We start from the raw sequence: 23,496 nt of genomic DNA, 5'->3' as shown, positions 1-23,496 counted from the left end.
GCATAACCTTGTGATTCCCCGCACATGTTGTGGTGGTTTTATATCTGGTGGGTGGTGGTTTTATATCTGGTGGGTGGTGGTTTTATATCTGGTGGGTGGTAGTTTTATATCTGGTGGGTGGTGGTTTTATATCTGGTGGGTGGTAGTTTTATATCTGGTTGGTGGTGGTTTTATATCTTCATTATGTGCATTTGTTGTATTTCATAGAAAAAAATACGTCAAAGTTTGTAACATTTGTAATTACACGCGTGTAATCATACGTGTAAATAAAACATTTATTTATATGATAATAAATAGGTCAGTGGAACTGCGTAAAATATTTTTTATCTCCAAAACAGAATTAACGTTTGACCCCAAATGACAAGACTTAACCTCAGAGACACATTGCGATACCCACGGTGTCTCTTGACATAGCTCTTCTCCCAAACCCGCAGGACAGCCCCGTCAATACCCGAGGGTCAGTGGACATCTAGGCAGCAGGGAAATATGTGAGTAGGTGAGTCAGACGGTCAGTTTGGTTTTACGATGCATTCAGCAGTATTCCAGTTATGTGACGGTAGTCTGTATTTAATCGAATCTTGACCAGACAAATCCAGTGATCAACAGCATGAGCATCGATCTGGGAAAGAGTGCGTCAGCCACGTTAGCGAGCCTGACCACCCGATCCCATTAGTCACCTCTTATGACAACCATGGGTTACAATAAGATCAATTCTATTTCAGATCTGCAAGGGTCTGCAAAATATGAGGTCCAATGAGCAGATGCGGGGAGAAGTAATGTTATAATTTCATAACGACATAAGACATAAAATATTTGATTCGATTCTTGGATCTTGAGGTCAATGCTAGAACAGACAGTACATTTCTACTCCGCGTGTTTAGAAATAAATCGTAATGAGGATTTCATACATACGACCGAATATCTTGTTTCTCTTTAACATAACATCAATTTGAACTCGTCACATGTCCGTAATACATAATGCTTTCAACTATTTTTTAAAATTAAATTGGGTATCGTACAAGGCGCGAAACGAAATATATCATAGCTGAAATATATATTTATCCCGATAAGCTCCTGAAACATTCCACTTCACAAATTGTATTCATATCCTTCCAGTTTTATAAATTCATAAGTAACACACTCGAGAAGATACCGGTTAGAAGTGATCTTCAGTAACACATAATTGTCGTAAGAGGCGACTGGCGGGATCAGGCTCGCCGTCTTTGTTTACTCATGTCATTGAATCCCAGTTGAGTTGATCGTGGTCTTGATCACTAGCTTGTCTGCTTCAGTCTCGATTATTTACAGATCTCCGATATAAAGCTGGACTTCTGCTGACTATGGCGTAAAAAAACTCACTCACTGACTATCTTCCACCGTGCGTACTTGTTCGCACCAACCCAAAAATAGTCAGTGAAAATAGCAAATGAACTAGTACGACAATGACACGGCATCACCTGTGGATCTTTCCTTACCCAGAAAGACACACCTGTTATTGTTTAAACACGCGGTCCTCACAAAGCAAAACATCGCATGGCGCAGGGCTGTCTCATGTTTTGTTTGAGTTGTAGGTTCTGAATCTATGTGCACTAAACTGTGTTATAGAACGGGTTCCGTGCGTGTGTAGCATACCTCCGTTAACCAAGTGCACAGGTTTCACGTTCCTGATAGAATATAAATGGCTGTTGTCTGTAGTCCCTTCTTCATTTTGGATTAAACTATATAATCAAGGCTTCAAAAGGTGTACATTTTTTCGCACTCGAACCGAAAAAAAATTGCGCCTACAATGATTTTGTTCTTTTTACATTGGAATGCCAACGAGGTCACTGCAAAATCTGGTTTCTCAATATTTGGGTAAGGAGGGGAGATTTAAGTTTAATATTTGTATTTGTGTTTAAAGTAGGTCGCAGCACACTTGCGAGTGTAATAATTTCTTTATTATCCATATCATTCATGTATACATACATACATACATACATACATACATACATACATACATACATACATACATACATACATCGGACAATCAGCCAGAATTACACACTATTGCCATATATTAGATCCCTATAATTGTTACCATTGTGCCTTGAAGTCTGACCGAGGTTGTTTGAAGCTATTAACAATATAATTCTATCCTCATCATCAAAATCTGTGTTGGATACATGTTTGAAATTCATAGGCTGAACGAAGTTTTACATATATTATTGTAGGCATTCATCTTTTAAACCCTAATTGAACTGTACGAATGGGAACTTCAATAAAATCGTTTTAATTTTTCAACTGTGTTCCGTGTGTGCTGGTCAATATTTCTCTCTCTCTCTCTCTCTCTCTCTCTCTCTCTCTCTCTCTCTCTCTCTCTATCTATCTATCTATCTATCTATCTATATCTATATCTACATATTAACCACGTGGTACTTCGTAAAGGTGTTTCATAACACTAAAGTTCGTGACAAGCCAAAATTATTTCACTCGGGACATAAACTTGATATGAAAGGTGCCACTTGCCTATTGAGTTTTGTTGCACATATATACACACACACACACACACACACACACACACACACACACACACACACACACACACATTTATACATGTATGTATACATGTATTTACATTGCATATATATATATGTGTGTGTGTGTGCGTGTGTGTGTATGTATACATACATGTATACATGTATATATATATACATACACACACACACACACACATATATATATATATAGAGAGAGAGAGAGAAATATTGACCAGCACACACGGAACACAGTTGAAAAATTAAAACGATTTTGTTGAAGTTCCCATTCGTACAGTTCAATTAGGGTTTAAAAGATGAATGCCTACAATAATATATGTAAAGCTTCGTTCAGTCTATGAATTTCAAACATGTATCCAACACAGATTTTGATGATGAGGATAGAATTATATTGTTAATAGCTTCAAACAACCTCGGTCAGACTTCAAGGCACAATGGTAACAATTATAGGGATCTAATATATGGCAATAGTGTGTAATTCTGGCTGATTGTCCGAAGGTACGTATTCGGATACAAGTGAAAGCAGGAAATTACTTGGAACATCAATTTTGTAATTGTGAAATGTTTTGGCAGGCACACCCGCTTTGGTCACACATTCCTGTCCGAGTGTTACAACGCCACGTGAGATACATCTAATAACTCCTTCAAGCCAGGTGTATTCAGTCAGTTGTACCTCTTCTGGTTTCTAAGCAGGTAACTACAGAAAATCAACACAGCTCGATAATTAACCACTGACGCAACAAAAGATTGTATTTGTTTTCTGCTTGCACTTCAATTCCACGACAGATAAATCCCTGTTTACATGCTAATTTAATTATCCAAGGATTGCGTTCGTCTTTCTGTTAACAGCCTTTCATATCTAAAAGTGTGGTGAGGGATGAATAGCTTAGATCCCGTGAGATATAATGTTTGAAGGCATTATACCATAGCACAATAGGCGACACATTGACTAGCTTGACACAAACAAGCCGGTCTTTGAGGTGCGTCAAAGAACGCAGGTTCAATGATGTCATACGTCGTGCCGGTATTTTGGTGCGCGTGACTGGAGTATGAACAGTTGTACCTATGGACACAGTCAAGGTTACGGAATCTCATGAGCATATGTGAGCTTGCTTACATTGAAGTTGTGACAAGATACAGCATATGTGAAGTACACCGTGTGTTCATTGCACAGCGGTTTAAATACATTACGTTGTAACATTATCTATGTGTGTATTATGACATGCAGGTCATGGATAGATTATGTATGTATGTATGTATGTATGTATGTATGTATGTATGTATGTATGTATGTATGTATGTATGTATGTATGTATGTATGTATGTATGTATGTATGTATATGTATGTATGTATGTATGTGAACAATAAATGATAAAATATACTGAGTTAAAGAAAAATAGAGGATCACACGAAAGCACAAGTGTTCCCTTACTTTTTATGCTTTATGCCTTATATCGCATAACTTGTGAAGAAACCTGGAACAAAGAAAGGAACACCTGTCCTGTCATCTCTTATTTTTTTCCCTCAGTATATTTTAATATAATCATATAGAAGTTTTTGCACTGTCCTCTCCGTTGACCTTGGTACAATAACATGCGAAGTTAACAGATACCTCAGCTAGGGATAAAGGACATACCTTTGTTAACTGCGACCGATATGTGAATACACAGGAAAAGGTTAATTGAGTACTTCAGGACAGCAAACACTAGAGGGAACTTCTCTCCCCTTCACTCCCTCCTCCCCTCCTCATCTGTCCGCCATTGCCCCACCAACATGAAAGTATGTATACATGTACATCGCAAGGTTTGTGTCAATATTGACGGTTGTGACACTGGCCTGTCATTCTTCTTGCAAATCAGACCCCGGATCTCCCTTTCATCTGTTTTCCTTGTTGTTGAGGGAAATCCTGGACTTGCTCGAACAAACGGACAGATGTCTGACAGCAAATACCTCCAGCAGAACATGCCCTGGACGTCCTTGAGAGGCACTCGTACGGTAACACTAACAGGTGACGCGACGCCAGGTATACATACATACATACATACATACATACATACATACATACATACATACATACATACATACATACATACATACATACATACATACATACAGACAGACAGACATACAGACATACAGACAGACAGAGACAGACAGATTGACTGACGCACGCACGCACACAGACAGACAGACAGACAGACAGACAGACAGACTGACTGACGCACGCACACATACACACACACACACACATACATACATACATACGTACGTACATACATACATACATACATACATACATACATACATACATACATACATACATACATACATACATACATACATACATACATACATACATACATACATACATTTACTGTGAAGCAAAGAGTTTTGTCTCCGACAACTACTTTTCAAAACTAATAAATACATAATGGTCTGTCTCACTTCAAAACAAGCTGTTTATAATGTATCACTCGTTGCCAGACGCTCAAGTTCAAAGCATTAAAAGGAACGAGGCCTTGTATACAACAGCTAAGATTCTCTTTGAACTTACCACGGTCACTAAGAAGTTCATATTATCAATCTGAGGACGTCCCAAGAAACAAGACCAGCGAAACAAGTCGCACAGGAGAACATACCAGGGTAATGGTGTTTCTCACCGCCGGTTAGGTGTACATTTGAAAATGTATATCCCCAAGGCTGCAAAACAATTGTAGATGTTTCTCGGGCACGTTTTCAAAAGTGACGAGGGCGATAAGACCTTTTTTTAATATTTAATGAAAAAAAGTGACGACAGAGGAACACAATTTTTTCCCCTCAGAAATGCAGCTTGAATAGTTGAGCACGTGTTAATGAGTTGTAGATCCAGTCACACATTCCTTCTTACAGACACTCATTCTAATACGGGACAATTTTTTATTTGAGCGTTATGAACGATGTTCTGTTCAATAAAGTAAAGCAGCACCACTGTTCGCAACTGGTCTATGTGGTCGAATTCTGCAGATGATAGGTGAGTAAGTGGGTGGGGGAGTTTAGTTTTAAGTCTCACTCAGCAGTATTCCGTCTATATGTCGGCGGTCTGTAAATCGAATCGAGCCTGGGCCTGACAATCAAGTGATCAACAGCATTAGCATCGATCTAAGCAATTGGGAACCGATGACATTCGTCAACTCACTCAGCAAGCCGCACCACCCGATCCTGTTGGTCGCGGAGACAAGCGGAGATTGAAGATCAATTCTAACCCGGATTTTTACAAGTTGGCTTTCGATTCTCTAGTACATTTGTCATTTTGCACATCTCTTAGCAGGCACCACTTTAAATCTCTGTCCTACACACACTGTCTACAGAACCTTTTGTCTGCGCTAAATCCTTTGAATTCAACTGAATTTCAGGTATACTCTTATAAAAGAAACGCATACGTGCTATTAATATAAATGAATATTCTTGGGTTTTTTTCTTCTACATGTAGCGAATGCGCTGCGCAAAAAAATGCATCTTCGCAAAGAGTTAATGCACATCTGCGTTCAAAACTGTCAACAGAGAATCGCATGGAGAGAACGTGGTTCGCAATATACACGTGCGGTTATGGGGAATCGGGAGCAAAGGCAATACCTAGTTTTGCTTTTAGACTCTCATTGGCATTTTTTGTCAATGAAACAGTGTCGTTATGCTGTGCTGTAAATCGAAACGCCATTGGACATCTGTACGCTTTGGGGTCGCAGTCCGCCAAAGCACGTCGCCCTAATACTCACAAGAGTACCATCGGTCGTTTATGGGTTTCGATATGAACACAAAATATGCAAGATCGGCCACAAATTACCTCTTCAGCACAGGATAGGTACATCCAGCTAGTTCATGTGCGGAATCGAATTGCCACAGCAACTGTAGCTGCCAATGTAATGTCTGTGATTCGAGGACAGTGTTAGCACAAACCATTCCTAATCGTGTCAGAAAGGCTGAAGCCGAGTTAGAGTTAGAGTTAGAGAGATCTTTATTATTATGCATGCAGGCCACCGGCCCATATACATATAACACATATACAATACGTCATGTTCCAATATATTCTGATTCTGATTGTATTTGTTCCAGTGCTTCGACGAAGACATCGACGGGTTCAGTGGTACAATAGCGCTCAATTCTGGAGTCGATGAAACTGGCCCCGTGTATGGTTACGAATAACGCTCCTGTTTCAGTGCTGTGGCTAAAGAGTACATGTCTATCGACGTCTACATGTACGTGCTGCCCAGAATTGTTTCACCCAGATTGGCAGATCTTATGGTGAGCGTGTCGTGGTACGGGTGGAAATCTCCTACTCACAGAAGTATTTGTGTGTGTTCTTTCAGTGAGTGATTAAGTGAGTTTAGTTTTACGCCATATTCAGCAATATTTCAGCTGTATGACGGCGGTCTGTAAATAAGTGAGTGTGGACTAGAAATTCTAGAGATCACCAATATGAGCATCGATCTACGCAAGTCACCAATTGCGATCAGCATGAGTCACTGACCATACATTCTAATCCGAATGCTCATGGGGTGTGTGTGCTGCCAGCGCCATTTAACTGGCATTGGATACAGAGATGAAATCTTAAGGATTCACATGGTTCCGATCAGTGACCGCCAGAGGGAGTTGTTCCAGCAAGATAAAGTCAGGCCTCTCATACCACATACCACTCTTCAGTATCTTTAGACTGAGAACATTTCAGTGCTTCCATGGCCTTCCAAATCGCCCGACTGAAACCCCATCGAGCATTTGTGGGATGACCTTCGGTCGACGAGTGATACGCTTGCGCAATCACTGACTGCGGCATTAAACAATATGTATAAAAACCCTTAATTTACGTTGTAAAATAGTTTGGTTTTTTTATGACCGCTTATGTAAGGGACTGTTATTCGCTGATGTGTGTCACTGTAAGTATATGGCATGGTTTTTCACAGGTTCAACATGGCGGGATTAAGTTTGTCTCATATTTGGACGGATATTGATAAAACAGACATAAATATACATTACAAAATATGTGATGAAACAACAGAAATGAAACATCTGAGAGTCGCGGAATGACTCACTCTAGAGGATTATTGCCCTCAAGCTGCCCTGTCTTCACACGCTAACAAGCCGGATGATATCAGGGTTATTTACTGTTCTTTGTCGAGCACTGAATACATCATCGGGGTAGACTTTGACAAAAACACCGTGTCTTACCAGGACTCAATCACTGTTTGTATTAGAATCTCGGTGTTGTATATAAAAGGGGGAATCTCCGACCAGCCATTCAAGTAGTCAAAGAAGCAGCCGGGCAGCCAAGGGTAGACAGAGATTGGTCTCAAGTTTTTCACAGTTTGGTGAGTACTGAAATGCGTTATTACGTCTTTATGCAGATTTTAGCATAAAATGATAAATAATTGTTCACTGACATCCAAGAACAGCCCTGGCTTCACTAACATTTCATCTATATCGTTGTTTGATCTACATAATTTATTTATTAACCATAGGAATATGTATACAATCAAGTGCGTTTGGTTGATTTGGATAAAACAAAAACGCGTAGAAGCTTTATAGTAGGACGTTTAATAGAAAAAGATCATCTTTAAAAGACAGTAGAAAAAGATCAAGTAGGAGATAAATACGAAACAAACAGGACTACGTACTTCGTCTGAGTTTGGTTACAAACATATTTTGCAGAAAAGACATGGTAGTTCCAAGGACAAATTATTATTCTTTGGATAGGTAGTGGCCTTTAGTTAGCAGGACCGGTGTGGTAGCTTTCTGGTTAAAGCGTTTGCTCGTCACGCCGAGGGCCCGGGTTCGATTCCCTCCATGAGTACGATGTTTGAAGCCCTTTTCTGGTGTCCCCATGCAGTGATATTGTTGTGATATTGCTAAAAGCGATGGTAAACTCAACTCACTTACTCACTTCTTAATGCATGGAACCGTTTAGTTTGCCAGTAAACAGCTGCAGTATTGAGGACATTTCTATAAGAAGATACACCAACAATAATAACAGTACAAAGGAATTCAACACGGAAATGTGGTGGGTTTTTTTTGTGTTATTATATACAATATCAATACAGATTTTCGTGCACGTTTTATCATATTTTTATCATACTTGGTGTATATTGTCAGTTACTTTTGCCCAAGCTCAGGTCTGGTAGTGTGGAGACACATATATTCATCATGGTTTAACGACATGTTCTGCTACATGTCATCCCTATTGATCAAAACAGTATTACAACCAAATGTTACAACCAAATGTTACAACCAAATGTTACAACCAAATGTTACAACCAAATGTTACAACCAAATGTTACAACCAAGACTGACTTTCCTCCTTGCACTGAGTTCCGCTTTACAATCATTTCGTAATCAGATACATTAGGGTTACACTATATGTGCACTTTGTTCCGTTAGAAATGACAGTCTGCAAGCCTTCCATAAGTAGGGTTACCCGGAGAGCGGAAGGTCGAGGTTCGATCCCCGGCCGCGTCATATCAAAAGACGTTAAAATATGGTACTTGTTGGTCCCTGGCTGGCGCTCGGCATTAATATGTACTACACAGGACTGGTCGACTCGGACACAGTATTAGTGCGTCTGAGTGGGGTTTTCATGCTTAACTGCGGCATGGTATCAGTAAGATGGCACTACAAAACCAGCAAAACATGAACGTCGTCATACTTACCCAGAAATATTCTTAAGTTCGACGTTAAATCCCATATCTCCTCACTTCACCGTGAGTAGAAGGGGAGGAGGAGGGGGTTCCTGTGCGTAGAGCTCATGTCGCACATCAGGTTAAGCACAAGTAGGCGCGGGGAGTCCAGCAGTACATAGGTATCTGGTGGGGTATGTCACGCGTCTATTAAGTTTCTAGCGCCAGGCAGCTTGGGTTATTCAACTTAGGATAAACGCTGTTTAAGAAACGATCATCGTCACATGTTGCTATTACTGAGGTACGTACATTAAACGAAACATAGAGAACAAATAGGGTTGGTCTCAATTAACGTTCATCATTTGCCGCGCGTACATTTATTTCACTTTTCCAACTACCGCGCTTGCTTGTAATGGCGATTTGAAATTGTGATCATTTGTTAAACAACTTTTATCCTTTGATTTAAATGTGCAGCTGGCAAGGTAAAACTGTCGGGATTCGCAAAATTATTTCACTTTATTTGATTTACTTTTTTCGCTTAGAATTTCATCGGTACGTTTTCATGGCAAACAGACTATAGTGGTTCAAGCGTTCGCTCGTCACACCGAAGTCCCAGGTTTAATTCCCACAAGGGTACTATGTGTGAAGCCCATTTCTAGTGTAGCCCTCCGTGATGTTGCTAGAATATTGATAAAAGCAACACTCATTCATGTCTGCAGCACATCACCATGACCCCCCGGGCAATGTTGACACTGGCCCTGACGGGCGTGCTGCTGTCCACCATGCCGAGTTATGTAGATGGTCACGGCTACATGCTGGTCCCCCCCGGTAGATCCACAGCCTGGAGACACAACGCCACCGACTACTTCCACACCAACTACGACGACAATTCAAACTACTGCGGAGGATTTGGGGTAAGTTAAGGTACACGGACTGTCTCTCTGCGAATGTAGTTTGTACGAAGCACAATGCTAACGTGTACTTACACTCCTCGCAAAAAAATAAGCAACAAGTATTTTCAGTGACTGTAATATCTTTATCAATCCCGCTAGCGTCTTTTTTCAGGCATGTTACTGAAAGGTAAATATTCAAAGAATACATAGCCTTTAGTGACTGTCAGATTGATATATCTAATAACATTAGAGCAACAACATCACAAATATAGAGTGGCCAGCACCTGATCATACTCCTACTAGACGTGTTTGGGGCGTGTTGGAAGTCGTGTTTACTGCGGTCTCTAGACGTTAGAAAGGGAATGTCAGAACATTCTTCAGCATCACCTTTAGAGGCCCAGTTGGTAAATGCAAAGACGCGTACAGGCTTGCATTCGTGCTCACTGTGGTCATTACACATGATTGAGCACTGCTTCACCGTCTAAAACTGACATGACCTTTAATACTAACATGTTGCTCCATCAATGCAGCATGATTTTACGTCTAAAACTGACATGACCTTTAATGCTAACATGTTGCTCCATCAATGCAGCATGATTTTACGTCTAAAACTGACATGACCTTTAATGCTAACATGTTGCTCCATCAATGCAGCATGATTTTACGTCTAAAACTGACATGACCTTTAATGCTAACATGTTGCTCCATCAATGCAGCATGATTTTACGCGACTATCTCGTCTGATGAGTTGTTAGTATATTATTGCTCAATAACATTTTATTTCCTTTTGTTAATCAACTGTACATATGTTCCACCTTTCTATTGCGTCATTCCATGATTTACAACTTCACTAAATGAAAACGTAACGAGTCATTTGTGTTGCTTAACTTTTTGTGATGAGCACATATGAAATCAGTAAGAACAGTATATTAATAGCAGCTGCTGGTTTGGGGAACTGGTAGAGGCAACATTACGCTAAGTGAGTTACAAAGTCGAATTTGTTTTATTTGTCAGTCGATATAAGGTCCGGTTGTACTCTAAACGTCCGAAGTACCATCAAGGTTTGGGCTTTTGATTCTTTAAAATGTAAGCAACGACTATGACATCATTTGAAAAACAGTTTGAGGCAAGAGAAACAATTCGTCACTTTAGATGAAGAAGAAACACAAACAGGTTCATGTTTCTGTCATCATTCAGGATGTTAAAGAAAAGATCGAGTATTGCTAAAGAAACTTGGACTAGGTCAAGGTGACCAGCATGTTGACTTAGTTACACCCATCTTAGTTCATAGTCGGCATTTACCTTCATTTCTAATCGACCTGAACCGACATATCAAGCTTGTATCGTGCTTGTTTCAGGTCCAGTTTAATCAGAATGACGGCAAGTGTGGTGTCTGTGGCGACAACTACGCTCAAGATCAGCCCCGTGATAACGAAAGAGGGGGTTGTTATTATACCGGAAATATCGTAGAGCAATACACTAGTGGCGAAGTCATCGACGTAGCTGTTGTGCTGACCGCAAACCACTTTGGTTCGTTCTTCTTTGATATATGCCCGACCAATAGCCCCAAGGAACCTGAGACAGAGGAATGCTTCCAACCCTTGATGAACGCCGACAACGGCAAGGACCACTTTGAGCTGCCCAACTGGAATGCTGATACATTTCTGGTTCGGCTCAAGATACCGGAGTGGATGACTTGTTACAACTGTGTACTTCGCTGGAAATATGTGACAGGTGAGTGATTGAGTTAAGTTTTACGTCGCACTCAGCAATATTCCAGCTATATGGCGGCGGTCTGTACATAATCCAGTCTGGACCAGAAAATCCAGTGATCAACATCATGAGCATAGATCTGCACTATTGGGAACTGATGACATGGCTCAACCAAGTTAGCGAGCCTGATCGCCCGGTCCCGTTAGTCGCCTCTTACGACAAGCATTGGTTAATGAAGGCCAACATTCTAACCCGGAACTTAAGGGACCTGTGACAGGTATTGCGGCAATATTTCACCATGACGCCTTCTGATGTGTAAATAAGGTACAGTGCGTTTGATTTCATTTGAAACCGATGAATTGCTCACAATTCTAATACTTGCAACAAAGCAACATTTTGCACTACCACAGACCAACTCTGATGATTTGTGTAACTCGAATAAGTACTAAAATTTCACTTTCACTCTTGCAACTCGGATCAGCCCGACTCGCGCACCTTGCTGTTCTACCAACAAGTAGTCCCCAATCGTTAAAAATACCGACAGGTAAGATTATGAGACAAATTACTCGAGTTGGTGTGTCGATTTCATGTGACTGTGAAAGATTTGGTTTTACTGCAATTATTCGATTTTTATATTAGTGAGCAATTCATCTGTCTCAGAAAAAAAATCAAACGAACTGCACATGGCATGATGAAAAGAAATGTTCAATGTGACATATTCCCGCTTCACCACAATGGAAGAAACTACACATGTCGTTCACGGTTCGGATATGTTTCCCGTGCTTCTGTCACACCGGGCAAATTCGTTCTTGACTTGACTACTGCCCTGGCGTTGGGATGATAGTGCTTTTGTTGCATGAGGTGGGTTTCAATTCCTGCCCTATGCCTGTCAACAAACAGATATTGTCGGACTGGTGGAGATGCCTGGATTTAATGCATTTCCTTGAAAGAAACAGCTTGTACAAAAAACATATTAGAAGTTCAAAAACTCAAAATAACAATGTTTGTTGTCAATTCCAGGAAACAGCTGGGGATGTGAGGTGGATGCACATGGGAAAAAAAGATGTTGTCCCGGATGTGGGTCAATCCAGGAGCACTTCTTCTCGTGCGCCGACATCATGATCACAAGAAGCGAAAGAGACCAGATTCCACCATGGAAGAAAGTCGACAAGAATACGAAATGTTCCACTACCACTACTACTACAACCCGACCACCGCGTATAACAACCACCCGCCGACCGCGTATAACAACCACCCGCCGACCTCGCAAGACAACCACCCGCCGACCACGTAGAACTACGACAACAGTTGCAACAACGACAACTACGGAAAGCCATTTCTGCAGCGAAATCTGCGATGATCTTTGCAAACCCGGTCTCCAGAGGTTTTGCTTTGATCATTTGTGTGGGCAGTGCGAATCTTACAGGGTCCTCAACAGATTTTACAATAAAGGATAACTGTTAACCTGTGGTTTTATTGTTGGCTGGGTGAGTGAGTGAGGGAATGTGATTTCACACGTGTATCATCACAATTCAGGATGCCACATGTCAGTGTATGAAATAAGCCAAACGCCCAACCAGACATCTTGGCTGGTAACTTCAAAATGTTACCAGCCCCGAAAGGATTTAACGAGATCACACCAAAAGAACTCAGTTGGTTACAATGAAAACCTTCATGAATTTGAGACATGTATTTATTGTCTAACAGTCTATTTCCACTAAACTTTTACCTAAGGCTTTTACTAGACCATCGTGCTGGCCGGCTATCTGTATATTTAGACTGTACGTCAGAAAGCTGACCTTTCTCTGGCGATCGCACGAACCTTATTTGATACACCCAATATGTGCATCTTTCGAGTGATCAATTCTACCCGTTTCATACCGTCCCCGATGGCTATCACCGCTGTGGGCTGCAGACTCGTGTCCACCTGGAAGGCCCAGAATATAGGAAGGTGTAAATATACTACAAAGAAAAACTATGGGAACACTCTAAAATTTGATAGTCAAGTATACACTTAAGCGTGGTGAGGTCATTTATAGTTTAAGGTAAATGCAACTTATGGTAAGCTTAATGGGCACGATAAATGACAAGTCAGAATATTCAGTGAAGCAACCGATTGTCAAGAAACAGAGAAAAACAAGGGTGCTGAAACATAGCTGCACCTTGTGGCAACTGGGCATCGCCAGTTGTCAATCAGTTCTGAAGAGGTTGAAGTTCAACATATCGGTAATCGTCCCTTGATTTTTTTTTCTGGGTCTTCCAGAGCGAGGTTGGTCCTATATTCTACCTGTGTCCTGGAACCGATCCTACAGTCTATGAATGACAGACGGACACACCTGGTGACGGCTAGCAGACTAGCCCCCATGCAATGGAGCTGCTTCTGTCAGGAGGTGCTTAACGGTCTGGCATGGTGAAGAAGTGGCTTCAATACTGTCTGTAGCTTCTGTCTGGAAACGCTACCTTAGCCTGCATACGAAGTTCTACTATGTCATTCAAAGTGCCCATTAAGCAAACAGAATGCTGCATTTACCTTAGAGTATAACTGACTTCATCACATTTAAATTTACATATTAATATTAAATTTTAGGGTGTCCCTATACTTTTTGTTTGTAGAATCTACCACTTGCAACTGTAACAGCGGTCATTCTTCTTTCTACAGTTGGTCTCTACTGTTTGTAGTGTGTGGCCCTGTATGTAGATCTCAGGGCACATAAGTGAATGTGAGCAACGTTGGGCGCGGTGAGTCTTTCAATGGGTGACTGTTTGGCGTCAGTCCTGTCTCACGGCGAAGCACATTTTTCATGTGTGGTCCCACCATAGACTTGTGAGTTCAAAACTTGCCTCTCTTCACCATGCAAAAAAATATGTACCTGGTGGGAAAAGTCATTTGACTAGTCTGATTCCTTTTGAGTTCTGGAATAAAAATGAATATAGATGTGACTGGTAACATTCTAGTGTCTAACAGCTAGCGTTAATTACCCGGATAATAAGATCGTAGCGATTTGAGCGTGCCCCTTTGTGATACGGAATTCATTGCTTTAGAAATGCCCTTATTATTAATAATGGTAACCCACTAACATCCCAACCCAAACCCTGGACACATGCTCAGACAAATAGGAGTCAACAACTTGAGGTTAACTTTTACGACAACCGTCACTAGTCGTGTATCCTTAAGGGCGGACCACTGTGCAGGGATTGTCGCTTTGTGAGTGGCGAGGTGAACTACCCTTCAAATGAGATGTGTTTCAGGTTTTCGCACTTGCACGTACGTGTCAGTCAGTCGGGCTAGCTTTGCCTCAAACAAATGTCTGAATTTCTAAAATTTCTTGTTTGCGCTCAAATATCTGAAATATGTCGGAAAGAGTGATATTACAAAATGACCCCGTGGAAATGCACTAGCCAGTCGGGGAAGTGACACTACTGCCATATACTGCGGCCACATACTGCTGCCACATAGTACTGCCACATACTGCGGCCACATAGTACTGCCACATACTGCGGCCACATACGCCCACCACATACTACTGCCATATACAACGGCCACATACTGCTGCCACATAGTACTCCCACATACTGCTGCCACATAGTACTGCCACATAATGCGGCCACATACGCCCACCACATACTACTGCCATATACTACGGCCACATACTGCTGCCACATAGTACTGCCACATACTGCGGCCACATAGTACTGCCACATACTGCGGCCACATACGCCCACCACATACTACTGCCATATACTACGGCCACATACTGCTGCCACATAGTACTGCCACATACTGCGGCCACATACTACTGCCACATACTGCGGCCACATACGCCCACCACATACCACTGCCATATACTACGGCCACATACTGCTGCCACATAGTACTGCCACATACTGCGGCCACATAGTACTGCCACATAATGCGGCCACATACGCCCACCACATACTACTGCCATATACTACGGCCACATACTGCTGCCACATAGTACTGCCACATACTGCGGCCACATACTACTGCCACATACTGCGGCCACATACTACTGCCACATACTGCGGTCACATACTACTGCCACATACTGCGGCCACATACGCCCACCACATACTACTGCCATATACTACGGCCACATACTGCTGCCACATAGTACTGCCACATACTGCGGCCACATACTACTGCCACATACTGCGGCCACATACTACTGCCACATACTGCGGCCACATAGTACTGCCACATACTGCGGCCACATACGCCCACCACATACTACTGCCATATACTACGGCCACATACTGCTGCCACATACTACTGCCACATACTGCGGCCACATAGTACTGCCACATACTGCGGCCACATACTACTGTCATATACTGCAGTCACATACTGCTGCCACATACTCCGGCCACATAGTACTGCCACATACTGCGGCCACATACTACTGCCACATACTGCGGCCACATAGTACTGCCACATACTGCGGCCACATACGCCCACCACATACTACTGCCATATACTACGGCCACATACTGCTGCCACATACTACTGCCACATACTGCGGCCACATAGTACTGCCACATACTGCGGCCACATACGCCCACCACATACTACTGCCATATACTACGGCCACATACTGCTGCCACATAGTACTGCCACATACTGCGGCCACATAATACTGCCACATACTGCGGCCACATACGCCCACCACATACTACTGCCATATACTACGGCCACATACTGCTGCCACAGTACTGCCACATACTGCGGCCACATAGTACTGCCACATACTGCGGCCACATACTACTGCCACATACTGCGGCCACATAGTACTGCCACATACTGCGGCCACATACGCCCACCACATACTACTGCCATATACTACGGCCACATACTGCTGCCACATACTACGGCCACATACTGCGGCCACATACTACTGTCATATACTGCGGCCACATACTACTGTCATATACTGCAGTCACATACTGCTGCCACATACTCCGGCCACATAGTACTGCCACATACTGCGGCTACATACAACTGCCACATAGTGCGGCCACATAGTACTGCCACATACTGCAGCCACATACGCCCACCACATACAACCGCCATATACTACGGCCACATACTGCTGCCACATAGTACTGCCACATACTGTGGCCACATAGTACTGCCACATACTGCGGCCACATACTACTGCCACATACTGCGGCCACATAGTACTGCCACATACTGCGGCCACATACGCCCACCACATACTACTGCCATATACTACGGCCACATACTGCTGCCACATTCTACTGCCACATACTGCGGCCACATAGTACTGCCACATACTGCGGCCACATACTACTGCCACACACTGCTGCCACATACTGCTGCCACATACGCCCACCACATACTACTGCCATATATAACGGCCACATACTGCTGCCACATAGTACTGCCACATACTGCGGCCACATACGCCCACCACATACTACTGCCATATACTGCGGCCACATACTGCTGCCACATAGTACTGCCACATACTGCGGCCACATAGTACTGCCACATACTGCGGCCACATACTACTGACACATACTGCTGCCACATAGTACTGCCACATACGCCCACCACATACTACTGCCATATATAACGGCCACATACTGCTGCCACATAGTACTGCCACATACTGCGGCCACATATGCCCACCACATACTACTGCCATATACTGCGGCCACATACTGCTGCCACATAGTACTGCCACATACTGCGGCCACATAGTACTGCCACATAATGCGGCCACATACGCCCACCACATACTACTGCCATATACTACGGCCACATACTGCTGCCACATAGTACTGCCACATACTGCGGCCACATACTACTGCCACATACTGCGGCCACATACTGCGGCCACATACGCCCACCACATACTACTGCCATATACTACGGCCACATACTGCTGCCACATAGTACTGCCACATACTGCGGCCACATAGTACTGCCACATACTGCGGCCACATACTACTGCCACATACTGCGGCCACATAGTACTGCCACATACTGCGGCCACATACGCCCACCACATACTACTGCCATATACTACGGCCACATACTGCTGCCACATACTACTGCCACATACTGCGGCCACATAGTACTGCCACATACTGCGGCCACATACTACTGTCATATACTGCAGTCACATACTGCTGCCACATACTCCGGCCACATAGTACTGCCACATACTGCGGCCACATACTACTGCCACATACTGCGGCCACATAGTACTGCCACATACTGCGGCCACATACGCCCACCACATACTACTGCCATATACTACGGCCACATACTGCTGCCACATACTACTGCCACATACTGCGGCAACATAGTACTGCCACATACTGCGGCCACATACGCCCACCACATACTACTGCCATATACTCCGGCCACATACTGCTGCCACATAGTACTGCCACATACTGCGGCCACATACTACTGCCACATACTGCGGCCACATATGCCCACCACATACTACTGCCATATACTACGGCCACATACTGCTGCCACATAGTACTGCCACATACTGCTGCCACATAGTACTGCCACATACTGCGGCCACATACTACTGCCACATACTGCGGCCACATAGTACTGCCACATACTGCGGCCACATACGCCCACCACATACTACTGCCATATACTACGGCCACATACTGCTGCCACATACTACGGCCACATACTGCGGCCACATACTACTGTCATATACTGCGGCCACATACTACTGTCATATACTGCAGTCACATACTGCTGCCACATACTCCGGCCACATAGTACTGCCACATACTGCGGCCACATACTACTGCCACATACTGCGGCCACATAGTACTGCCACATACTGCGGCCACATACTCCCACCACATACTACCGCCATATACTACGGCCACATACTGCTGCCACATAGTACTGCCACATACTGCGGCCACATAGTACTGCCACATACTGCGGCCACATACTACTGCCACATACTGCGGCCACATAGTACTGCCACATACTGCGGCCACATACGCCCACCACATACTACTGCCATATACTACGGCCACATACTGCTGCCACATACTACTGCCACATACTGCGGCCACATAGTACTGCCACATACTGCGGCCACATACTACTGCCACATACTGCTGCCACATACTGCTGCCACATACGCCCACCACATACTACTGCCATATATAACGGCCATATACTGCTGCCACATAGTACTGCCACATACTGCGGCCACATACGCCCACCACATACTACTGCCATATACTGCGGCCACATACTGCTGCCACATAGTACTGCCACATACTGCGGCCACATAGTACTGCCACATACTGCGGCCACATACTACTGACACATACTGCTGCCACATAGTACTGCCACATACGCCCACCACATACTACTGCCATATATAACGGCCACATACTGCTGCCACATAGTACTGCCACATACTGCGGCCACATACGCCCACCACATACTACTGCCATATACTGCGGCCACATACTGCTGCCACATAGTACTGCCACATACTGCGGCCACATAGTACTGACACATACTGCGGCCACATAGTACTGCCACATACGCCCACCACATACTACTGCCATATGTAACGGCCACATACTGCTGCCACATAGTACTGCCATATACTGCGGCCACATACTGCTGCCACATACTACTGCCACATACGCCCACCACATACTACTGCCATATACTGCGGCCACATACTGCTGCCACATAGTACTGCCACATACTGCGGCCACATAGTACTGACACATACTGCGGCCACATAGTACTGCCACATACGCCCACCACATACTACTGCCATATGTAACGGCCACATACTGCTGCCACATACTACTGCCATATACTGCGGCCACATACTGCTGCCACATACTGCTGCCACATACTGCGGCCACATACTACTGCCATATACTGCGGCCACATACTGCTGCCACATACTACTGCCACATACTGCTGCCATATACTACTGCCACATACTGCTGCCACATACTACTGCCACATACTGCGGCCACAAACTACTGCCATATACTGCGGCCACATACTGCTGCCACATACTACTGCCATATACTGCGGCCACATACTGCTGCCACATACTGCTGCCATATACTGCGGCCACATACTGCTGCCACATACTACTGCCATATACTGCGGCCACATACTGCTGCCATATACTGCGGCCACATACTGCTGCCACATACTACTGCCACATACTGCGGCCACATAGTACTGCCACATACTGCTGCCACATACTGCTGCCACATACTGCTGCCACATAATACTGCCACATACTGCTGTCATATACTACTGCCACATACTGGCAGTTTGCATTTGTTTAAAAGAGAACGTATGTGTCCATCTGTACGCTCAACTTTCTACTGGCTGTGTGTTGACAACTCAGGGACCATGGCAGGTTGGGATTCCTAAGAACGGTGGTCAGGTGAGCTAAAATGTAGATACCTCCTCAAAAGACAGACATCTTAAGAAACATCGACATAAGGTCCAAATACAAGTGGTGGTGCACTCTGAAAACATTCATCACCATCACATCAACATTCATTCACTCCGATATGTCGCCCATTTCTTTCAGTCGCAAGGTTCCCCTAGATCTACGCTTTCTTAAGAGTGTGTACAATTTAAAAGCTAATCTTTTTGAATTACGGTGAAATAAGGATTTCTCTTAACTATTCGAGATATCATTGCGGTTCGTACAGAAATATGAGGTGGCCTCGTGGTTTAAGCCTTCGCGGCGCACGCCGAAAACCCGGGTTCGATTCCCCACATGGGTTCACTGAATGAGGCCCATTTCTGGTGTCCCCCGACGTGATATTGCTGGAATACTGCTAAAAGCGGTGTAAAATCCAACTTACTCACTCACCCATACAGATGAGTATGTGTGATAACTGTTCAAAACTGCTCTTTCGTTCACGACCTCTGGTGTTGGGAAACACTCCCATGCGTGATTATCAGTCGATGTATGAGACAGTTCAATTGTGGTGAACTGAGACTTTCTGAGGCATAAAGAAAGTGTGTTAACAAGTGCATGTGTCACCTTTGAGAAGTAGACCTTTGGATAGATTGAGCACCTGCAAGTGACAATTGTAGCTGAGCATGTTCTACAGACGAATGTAACAACATCAAGGTTTAGCGTTGCTGAATGTGGACACTATCAACCTTTGTACAGCAAATTTGTTCCTTCACAGCGTCTCTGGTGACAAGCGGACTGTTGTCGGAATGAAGAGTTCTGACATTTGTTGAAGTGTGGTCTCAGACCCGGAGTGAGTATACAGATGTTGATAGCAATACTTTACAGTCAACAAGACATACAGTAGAAATAGCAACACATACATCTTAGTTACCCTTCGCTAGTGTGTGTTCATTATCCAAACCTAGTTGTTATATCCATGAACAGACGAGATTCCTAAATCCTTACCAGCATCAGTATCCGTATTAGATCACAAGGGTCTTCAGTAATATATGATTGTCGTGTGAGGCGACTAAGGCGTTTGGGGTTAGAACTGGTCTTCAGTAACACATGCTCGTCGCAAGAGGCAACTAACAGGATCGGGGGTCAGGCTCGCTGTGATGACTATGTAACCTCGCCCTAATATGGCAGATATACATGTCGAGAATGAAACAATTGTGGTTAGAAACATACGCCACAAGGAGTCCTAATTTCCAGACTGTAGCCTATTTCCTGGAGGACAAGACGTTTAAATGCATGTTACTGACAATGAAAGACACGCACATACATGTATTTTGTTTCCCAGTCTGAGAGTCCAGGACTGAAAACTTTGACAAGCCGCATTTCCATCAAAGAAGGTTTCACAACATGATATAAAAGATTTGTGTTGTTATTTTGAGGAGTGAGTAAGTGTGTTTAGTTTTGCGCCGCACTCAACGATATTTGAGCTATATGGCGGCAGTTTACAGATAATCGAGTCTCGACCAGACAATCCAGTGATCAACGGCATAGACATCATCCTGCGCAATTGGGAACAAGTGACAAGTGGCAAGTAAGTCAGTGAGCCTGACCACCCGATCCTATGTTGTTTTTTAGAAAATTCAAAAGTTATGTAATGATATTTCAAAGTGGGAGAGTTGGTGTTGACAGTAATATTTGAGCAGGACAAACAACTGGACTAGGAAAACAATGTTTTATACAGTCGACCATAATAACATGCCATCGGTAAAATTAGGTATCACCAAACAAAATGTATTCATTCCTACATATACACTTGGGACTTCTATTCATCCACAGCAAAACTCTATTCATCAGCAAGTCCGTTTACATACAAACGTTTTATGTCGAAACATGGTTCCCCATTCAAGTTCCATTAAAATCATTGACACAGGTCCTAGTAAATGCATGAATGAAGTCAACATAACCGAAATGGAAAAGGAATGACCACATATTATCTGTAAGTATAAATAAATGAGATATTAAGTTAAAGTTAAGTAAACGTTTCCTTGCCAGATATGTACAAACAGCATACACTGTTTTTAATGTGTTGTTCAACATCACACAATAGTCGTCTCTAATGACAAGCACAATTCCTATCCGTATCGTTGTGTTTGTGTTTCTGAATTGTGTTGGAAGTTGAGGAAAGTTTAATTGGATACACATAAAATCAGATTGCCAGTGCGGTGAATGGTCCTCTCGACGTCTTTAATCTGAGATTCAGCCCGGCTTCTAGGAACTGTACCATGCCATCACGCTGGTTGTGATGGTAAACAACTGTCGTAGGTGACACTAAATTCTACTCTGATGCACAAGACATTTTACCAATGCTTCGATCATAAGCTGCGGACACATGACACAACAGAAGATTGACGATTCCTTCCACTTTCAAGATTGCTTCTAAGCTTCAGATAAGGAATGACATGTAAGGTAATTAAGCTACGACTACAAATAGAATGTCGTTCAAAGAGTAAGCTGAGGTCATCGCGAAACATGAACTGATAGTCATATGTCTTCAAGAGAAGATATGATACAGTGAAACACAGATCCGTGTAAACCTCATCATCTACCTGACGAAATCAGTAAAATTATCTATCAAATTTTATCATACGATTTACCATATGATGTTTCACCACGTGTGTAATAAAAATGCCAAATTGCTAACTATTGTTAAAAATAAATCTAACCCGACGGCGATTCACACCATAGTGGTGTCAATATACTAGCAGATGCGCATACGCGATGAGATACGTCTCATTCAATATTCTGTTGGCGGGTTTCCCGTAGACGCGTGTCATCGTGTCCATGACATCCTTACCTTGTTGGGTAAACCTAGTGGCTAAAGACCCAGGTTCGATTCCTCACATGGGCACAGTGTGTGAGGCATATTTCTGGTGTCCCCCGCGTGATATTGCTGGAATATTGCTGAAAATGGCGTATTACTAAACCCATTTACACACCTTACCATGTGAGCCAGGTGAAGAGGTCACCCACTTGGGTCTTGTGGACTTGAATGGCCGCTTACATGTGGATGGACCCGATGTTTTGTATATAAAAATGTCTGTCATATAGGGCAGCCAAAACAAAGCGATGTCAAACCAATAATGCCATTCACCAGTGTGATATGATAATATGATTATATTAGATATTGTAGCAATGTACAAGTACTTGAGTAAATGTTCAAGCCCCTGTCACATTGTATATCAAGTGGTTGTGAGATTTTGTTAT

General features: G+C 43.3%; 1 protein-coding gene across 1 annotated transcript; it reads left to right on the top strand.

The window, feature by feature from the left end:
• The first annotated feature begins 9,919 nt into the window (after positions 1-9,919).
• Positions 9,920-13,239, top strand: LOC137259243 (uncharacterized). Its single transcript, XM_067796872.1, has 3 exons — positions 9,920-10,090; positions 11,428-11,803; positions 12,803-13,239. Exons 1-3 carry the CDS (start codon positions 9,920-9,922, stop codon positions 13,237-13,239), a joined length of 984 nt encoding a protein of 327 aa, XP_067652973.1.
• Positions 13,240-23,496: the final 10,257 nt, after the last annotated feature.

This window comes from Haliotis asinina, chromosome 13 (assembly GCF_037392515.1).
Source record: "Haliotis asinina isolate JCU_RB_2024 chromosome 13, JCU_Hal_asi_v2, whole genome shotgun sequence".
NCBI classification, from domain to species: Eukaryota; Metazoa; Mollusca; class Gastropoda; order Lepetellida; family Haliotidae; genus Haliotis; species Haliotis asinina.
Note: the sequence above shows the minus strand (reverse complement) of the source record. Positions and strands in the feature narration are given on the sequence as shown.